Here is an 8,406-nt window from a genome sequence, read left to right as displayed (position 1 = left end):
CACACACACACACACACACACACACACACACACACACACACATACATACACACACGCATGCACGCACGCACACACACACACACACACACGATGTACCATATACCCGTCGCAAGTGAAGCACGCAAATCTAAAAATGCACTGGATGTGCACCCACAGATTTTCTCTTATAGCTACGATAGCGGACCAGAAGAAAGTGTCTGTTAGCGGATCTGATTCTGAATGAAACAGATCAAGACAAGCGCCAGATAACTGTCTAATCCACACAACTGGCGCGCACACCATTTTGACTATTTGACGCCCATCGCCTCTGATATAGATGCCACAGCAGAAGCCATAGCAGCTTGTGCTGGGATTGCACCATTCAACAGATTGCAAGGCTGAAGAATTGACCGCCACTATTCAGCCTGGCCTACACCACACAGTTACGAAGTGGCTTTTCTGGCCAGTGAATCCCTACTTTTTGGTCTTTTTCATTTTTTCCCCGCGCACGCATCACACCATATACTCTGGCATGTACTGGCTGTTGGTGACCAACCAGGAGAATGAAAGGGAAGTCAGGAGGAGTCTGAGAAAGAGAAGAAAGACGTGTGGGACCATAATCGTCTGGAATTGAACCCGCAACCTCTCGATCGGAAATCGCTGCACATACCACTCAGGGGCGGATCCAGGATTTTTCCAAGGGGGGGTTCAATTTTTTGCCACCCTACCCACAATGACGAAATGATGACATACAAAGCATGTAGTTCAAGTTATTTTCATTGCTATCAGGTTCGGCCTCATTTTCTCTGTGCTGCGCTGAGGAGTTCACAAAGAACGAAACAGCATGCTGTCCGCAGATTGAGTATAACTAGATCACATGTTCGCGTTATCGGGACAGCCCACATGTATTGCATCCTGTACTTGAACATGCCAGCTGCTAAACAAATGAAAATTCAGTACCCCTATTTTCAACACTCTGAAGCTAAAACATTATTGAAGACACGCAGCACAAGGAAGAAATTTTCAATTTCTTTGCCGCAGAATAGCTGATTGGTACTTTCTCCAGCAGCTCGTCTGCAATAATTGTCCGTAATATTGTACTCCGATCTGGCCGATGTTGACTCCACTGTAAAGTAGGTTCCATGAGGCAGGCTTCCTGCATATTTCGTGTCTCAGTCTTAATTGTCCCCAGTTCGGAGAAATTTTGATAATTGGATGATGGGACGTTGAACTTGAAGGTGATTTTCAAAGTCTCGCTCTTTGTTTTACCTTCGACACTAGTGGCTATACTTTTCTTTGGAGTGTCACCAAAATTCAATGGCAGCTGGTCTTGAGCATGCCTCTTTTAGACGCTTCGATGAACTTTAAAACAGCTCAAAAAGCACGAGCCGCGACGACAATTACAGCACCGCCCGGCCAGTATTTGAAACTTACTTTCGAAGTTTCCGCAGCAGCTCAACAAATGCTTGCGCACCTCTTTCTCCGAAGCGAACGCGTAGCTAGCTGTACATTCAGTGCAGATCTACGTCTCTACTTTGTGTTATCTAAGTACTAGTAGAAGACAACAATTATGTACAACATGAGTCAACCAGCAATAGGTGCCTAAGGCGAGTGTTTGGCCATGATCAGTATACTTCTATCGATTTCATTCTCACCAAATATAACTCTCGCCGTGTAAACTTGAAGCTGTTTGTGTTTGTTTTTAGGTGTCTATCTCGTGGCAGCAGTACTCTTTTAAGCACGATATTTACCCCCCGCTCTGCATCATGCCGCACAAATGCTGCTACCCGCGGTCAAGCTTCAGCCGCTCTGAACCTACCCAGAGCTACATCTCGTTACGGCCTGAATGCTATTTCGTTTTTGCAGCAGATAGATGGAACATGGTTCCACCTGGATGTCGTCAAGCTAAGCCCCTTTCTGCATTTGTCACAAGCACCAAGTCATTCCTAGGGTTCCCAGTAAAAAGGCAACGCCTGTTGGGAGTTCCCTAGTAAAATAATAAATTCTACTACTACAACTACTACTAATACTAGATCTACCAAGCTGCATAGCTAGCGGACCGCTCTGGCCTGGGCCAACTGGGCCATAGCATGGGGGGCACACCCGAACTATGGTCGGAAAAAATCAAGGGTGTTCGTTCGAACACCCCAACCCCCCCCCCCCCCCTCTGGATCCGCCCGTGCCACTGCACCATACGGGACACACACACACACGCACACACACACTGTACTGTACTGTACTGTATTGACAGCTACCCTAACGGGTCACGCCGCCCTCCACCCAAGCATGGGTATGATGAGGGGCAGTGGCAACAAAAACAAAAACAGCAAGCAGAGAGAGATAGCAGGAGAAAGACAGCGATAGTAGTACCTCTGGTGTGCGACGTATAGAAAAGAGAGATGACAAGAGATACGCACAAAAAGGAAACAATAATTATTTGAACCTGTATTATTGCAGTTCCGAAATAATCAACCAGGTGATGGAGTGTGAGCACCCGAAGTCCCACCTGGACTCCACTGGAAGAACATTCCACGCAGGGATATCAGCGATAGGCCAAGCGTTGAAAAACAGCCATGAGGACACATCGTCTAGAAGTCCACCGCGCTCGAACTGAAATTGCAGGATCGAACAATTTCCCACTCGTCGTCAGGCAGCGTAACTCTTCTCCCTGCATCACCATCCATCTCCAGCAACCGTCTCCACTCACAGCTCATGCCTCTGCCACCACTGTACTCCGAGCTTCGCAGTTTGAAACCATTCGGGGGTCAGCTACACCACCGCGAATGGAGAGACGAGGACGACAACGGTCGTGACAGAAAAGACACTGCCCTGGCGACCGCGTCGCGGAACCCTCGCCCCAGCAAATTCAGAAACACGCCAGGGGCGACTCTGGTGGACCCAGAGCCACCCCGTGGCCTAAGACTAGTAAGAGGAACGACTGAAAACTCAGATAAAACGGAGCTACAAAAAGTGCAACCGTCCCCTTCAAGCACAGTTACACACATACACACACACACACACACACACACACACACACACACACACACACACATGCACGCAGACACTCACACGCGCACACACACACACACACTCTCTCCCCTCCCCCTCCCCCTCAACCCACCCCTTCCTCTCCTCACCTGCACCTTGCTTTTGCATGTCCTACCCCTTTTGTCTGTTAGTCCTAGTCTTCTGTCCCACTTTACCGTTACCCCACATCATCATACGGTAGGATCATGTGCACTAAACTAAGAAAGGGGGGCATGGCTGTTTTTTTGTGCGATTTCACGCCACTTTACAATATGGCCGCCGAAAGTCTCGATCGGGCTTCAATGGCAAGAAAATTTGAATTTTCAAATCGCCAGAACCCAAGTAGGCCATGGTTTCCCGTGGATTTTGGTGACTGGTTAGCCCGGACAGCCTTGGGAACACGCTGATCACGTGCGTCTTGTTTCAAGCTTTCCGCTCGTACCTCACATGCCTGCCTTTCCTTCAAGAAACATTTGTTCTGCGTCGTGCAACTTTCGCTTCACTCTGAAGTACTCCTTGTGTCGTCGCTGTCAAACTCGGCCCCGAGAAGCCTTTCCAGGATTTTTCCCAGGCTAGATGGCAATTTTCCCAGGTAGAGGACTATCCTCTGGTTGTCTTCCCTTAGTATCGTTGTTGTTCGCGCATGAACTTCTAAGTTCGCGAGGCGGGTCAGGAACCTGTTTTCTCTTGATTCGGAAGACAAATGGCGTGGCCCTTTAGTTGCTGTTGAGTCTAGAAGGCTGCTTCCTGCTGTAAATTGCTTAGTTGGCATGTGGGATATTGTAGAAGAAGACAGCAGCCGGCCAAGTGAGCTGGAAATTGTGATATCTCTCCTATTGTGCGTTGAACGAGTACGAAATGTCCAATTTGAATATTGTACACGCGCGCACGCCAAGCAGAGGCCGATAATCACAGGGGCGGTCGATCTCTGGACTACCAGGGGTAGTTTTGAGCATGTTTGAAGCGGAAAGACAGCTAACTGGGCAGGCCAGGACGTCTTTCCACCCTTCTTCTCTCTCAAATTACCTAAAAGTCGAGTATCTCGCTCGAGCGCTTTCAAAACATTTCTCTTGGATTCGCTTCCCAAATCGTGAAACCACGCGAGGAGCGACATGAGTTTCTTCCAAAAACGCAAACTCATCCCGTATTTGCACGATTCGTACAATGTTACATAAATCGCACCGAACGACGCCATATTTATAAGTGGCTGTGCTGGAACAACCGTGGGGGGGGGTATGCTTATGCAATTCATTCACCCTAGTTAAGAAGAAAGACTCATGACTGTAACATTTATATCGGAGGAATAGCGGTGTAGACTCACATTGTCCTTGCCATTATGGCAATTTTTCATGACAAGTTGAGTGTTTGACTCCTTCGAGAACCGCCCCAGTGCATCATTGTCTTCGTCCACAGTGCGGCACTGGACTAGAAATCCCTTGAACGGTTTGCCACCACAGCTCAGCGTCACTGAATGTCGTGTACACATCAACAGAATCAGAAGCAGTACAGCAGCAGAAATACTCCAGTTTAAGAAACTTTAGGTGCTCAAAACTTTCGGTATGAGGGCAAATGTCCAGGTTAGGTGAACAGAAATTTTAGGCACAGAGAAGCAGTTCCCTATTGGATTATGTGTGTTAGTGTTTGTTCGGTGTAATGAAGTTTTAAGTATGAAACAGATGCAACGAAAGTACCGAAAACGAAAAGTACACCGGATATTTTGTGAAATCACGGTAGCCATTAACTGTTAGTGCCATTGCCACGAGGCAATCAGATCAGGTCGTCATAGAGAGCTGCATACACACTGTGAAGTTCTCACCAACTCCCCACAACTTCCTTAACCAGCAATTCTTTTCTAGAGAACAACTGCGGAACACTTTCGACTGGTATATGCACATTGTGTGCGTGTGCGTGCGCGTGTGTATGTGTGCGCGTGTGCGTGTGTGTATGTGTGCGCGTGTGCGTGTGTATGTGTGTATGCATGTGTGTGTGTGTGTGTGTGTGTGTGTGTGCATGTGTGTGTGTCCCATATGGTGCAGTGGTATGTGCAGCGATTTCCAATCGATAGGTTGCGGGTTCGATTCCCGACGATTATGGTCACACACGTCTTTCTTCTCTTTCTCAGACTCTTCCTGACTTTTCTTTCATTCTCCTGGGTGGTTACCAACAGCCAGTGTATGCCGGAGTATGTGGTGTGGTGTGTGTGTAGAAAAAATGGAAAAATGAAAAATAGGGATTCACTGGCCAGAAAAAGTCACTTCAAACAGCTGTGTGGTGGATACCAGGCTAAAAATAGTGGCGGTCAATTCATCAGCCTTGCAAGCTGTTGAATGGTGTAATCCCAGCACAAGTTGCCATGTCTAACATAGCTGTTCGCTATCATCGCTTCCGCGATGGGCATGTCTGAGGTCTGAGGTGTGCGCGTGTGCGTGTGTGTATGTGTGTATGCATGTGTGTGTGTGTGTGTGTGTGTGTGTGTGTGTGTGTGTGTGTGTGTGTGCATGTGTGTGTGTGTGTGCGTGTGTGCGTACATGTGTGCGTGCGTGCGTGCATGCGTGTGTGTGTGTGTGTGTGTGTGTGTGTGTGTGTGTGTGTGTGTGTGTGTGTGTGTGTGTGTGTGTGTTTGCAGTAGAGTCAAGCCTGTTCAAGTGTTTGCAGTGCAGTGGAGTCTGTGTGATTACTAGTTGATTACAGAGTGGAAACATACGCAGTACAGTACAGTCTGGTAGTGTGGTGGAAGTTGCAATATGAACTATGTGTTGACTTCATGCATGGACTGTTATAGACATTGAACTCCGCTAAGAAGTCAATCGGCCACGGTACGGGGCGCTTGCCTCGCAGCCGTGTGTACGCATACGGTACACATTCAGACGGATCCATTTCATGCTGGACACTACTGGTCTCTTTTTGCAGAGTGTACGTGTGTGTGTGTGTGTGTGTGTGTGTGTGTGTGTGTGTGTGTGTGTGTGTGTGTGTGTGTGTGTGTGAACTACAGTGCGTGTACGCACACTAAGGGCGCCGGCCCCGATCATTCCGACGGATTTCAATGCCCACAACCATAGCACTGCTGGCCAAGAAGGGGGCGTCGGACCACACACAGCCATCATGTACCTCTCTTTGTTCCATGTACACCAAGACTCAATAAATAGCACTGACTTGGGCTCGGAAGTTCGAAAAACTTAAGCAAAACTGCCCTCCACGAGTAAATGGTGCTCCAGATGGATGGCCACAGTCCTTACAATAACTTCCGACACCCCTGCAAGCTGGAGTTCATTTCAGTTTGAATTGCGTTTTTGTACTAGCACTAGCATCTTACGTTTCTGATATTTTCCCAATGCTACGCTGCCATTGAATGCGAGCGTGCAGCCTTGGTCATTGACCTGCGACCAAGCTTCATGGAACGGAAGCATAGTCCTGCATGCAATCTGTGGAATGGCACTTCCGTTCCCAAATGCCATGCTCAATCCACTCCAGCATGTCAGCATGAGAGCGCTTGTCAGCTGAACAGAAACGAGAGTTTGGGGAATAGCAGAAAAAAACTTCACTCACTTCACTATCCCTGCGACGATTGACAAGAATGCTTATTTTTTATTTTAACCAAAGATCAACAAACAACAAACGGAATGCGTTAGGGCGCGTTCAGACTACCGTGAATCCCGTCAAACCGTGAATGGCGATAAGCCGTGAAGGACATTCGCCCTACCGATAAACTAAGGTTACTGGTACCGTAAGTTTTGCAGCTCTCACCGCGGCACTGAGAAGGGATTTCCCCTTTTTCCCAGCCTGAGCACTTTGTTACTGCCGGAAAGTGCCAATAACGTCACGTGATCAAATCACCTTGGAGGCTTTCCCAATCGGTCACTTTTTATCGGTGTCTGAACGAGCCCTTAGCCAACAACACGCTCTACAATGGTGTCCACGCACCTCTCCTCGTCATCCCCGTAAATGGCATCTACAATGAGTTGACAAACAAGAACTTTACTTGTGGTTGGAAGATCCATGGCATAGGCTGGAAGTGCACCCGCAACTAACGTTTTCCAACCACGGTGCCTTTTTCTCTTTGAATACAGCACTTCAATAAGGAATGCTGTGAGAGTTGAAGGTGTATCGATTTGCAACAACAACAAAAAACAATTCGCGGGCACAAAGTGTTACCACTCTGTCACCAGACACCCATCCTGTATCGCTCTAGTACAGAGCCTGAGGAGAGAAGGAATAGGTTTAGGTAGTCTAGCTGAGGTTAGCGATGTCATTCCTACTTCTTTACTACTCGCACTCACCAGCAATACTTGAGAGGCTTGAGTTGCCATGATGAGTCCAACACAAACAGCACCTCCACGGTATGATACGGACTCAGGGAGCAGACTTCGCAGCAGAAGACGAGCTCTTGTGATTATGGTTACTCCGCAACGTTCTTCCGATAGGACTAAGTAAGAGCAATACTCTTTGGTTGTAACTAGCCTCGATACTTACTCGGTTATGATCTATGAGGACTACATCGACGAGAACAAGGTGAAAACTGCCGACGTGGCGTTATCAGTCTCACAATTCTAAGAGGCACACTCGGCTCGAGCAGTGGCGTTTAGAGGATCCTGATAGTTCTGATTTGGTCTCTCCCCAGCCCATAATCGATCCTGCAGGCCTTGCATTACGAGTCACACCTTTGGACTGTAGCCTGTTCTAGATCTACGAATGGTGTACCAACAACCACTGACTACGGAATAGGGGACACGGGGCCACGAATGGAATTCTAGCTACATTGTATGCGTACATGCGCCTAGCGCTTTCAGCGCATATCGCCGGTCGAACTCTGCACTTTGACCTCTGTATCCGGACATGGTATCAACAAGAAGATCCATAGTGTACGGCTACAGTTTTGTAGGGTGCCTACAACGACGTGTAGGGGTGACCAAAGCAGGGGAGTAGATCTACGAGGGTTGACTGCTGCCCATTATAGGAATTTAGGGTTCCAAATGTGCCTCCGGCTCCGGAGCTAGCTGTATCACAGCAAAGAAAGACTATCAATTTTCAAGCAGGACAAGAAGAAAGCTCCAAACTGCACCAAAACTAAAGAAGATGAAAACAAAAAGGCCCCCCATGAACCTTGATAGGACAGTCTCATCGATTAAAGAGAAAGCTGAGAAAATGCAAGGAAGAACTACTTAGAGAAGGGAAAGGAGCATATGGGTACGAGTGTTAAAGAAGTAACTGTCCACCACTGTAACTAAATGTAGGTACTATAATTATACAGTGAGAAAGTGCAACAACTACTAGTACGAACTTGACAGAGTACTGACACATTCGACGACCTGACTCCTACATAGTCATTGTAGCTCCAACACATCTCCGAAGCGCTAACCAACAACAGGTGGAATGTGTCAGTACTCTGTCAGTTTCGTGCCT

At 47.8% G+C, this 8,406-nt stretch overlaps 1 protein-coding gene across 2 annotated transcripts in view; it reads right to left on the bottom strand.

Moving 5' to 3' along the window:
* Positions 1-7,920, bottom strand: part of LOC135819411 (uncharacterized) — a 33,677-nt gene extending 25,757 nt beyond the window's left edge. For both annotated transcript variants that reach the window (XM_065332619.1, XM_065332620.1), the window contains exons 1-3: positions 7,284-7,920; positions 6,320-6,503; positions 4,328-4,473 (exon numbers count right to left, since the gene is read on the bottom strand). In XM_065332619.1, coding sequence (XP_065188691.1) covers positions 4,328-4,473; positions 6,320-6,503; positions 7,284-7,313 — 360 coding nt within the window. In that variant the 5' untranslated portion in view covers positions 7,314-7,920. The remainder of the gene's footprint in view (positions 1-4,327; positions 4,474-6,319; positions 6,504-7,283) is intronic.
* Positions 7,921-8,406: the final 486 nt, after the last annotated feature.

Source organism: Sycon ciliatum, chromosome 6 (genome assembly GCF_964019385.1).
Source record: "Sycon ciliatum chromosome 6, ocSycCili1.1, whole genome shotgun sequence".
NCBI lineage: Eukaryota > Metazoa > Porifera > Calcarea > Leucosolenida > Sycettidae > Sycon > Sycon ciliatum.
Note: the sequence above shows the minus strand (reverse complement) of the source record. Positions and strands in the feature narration are given on the sequence as shown.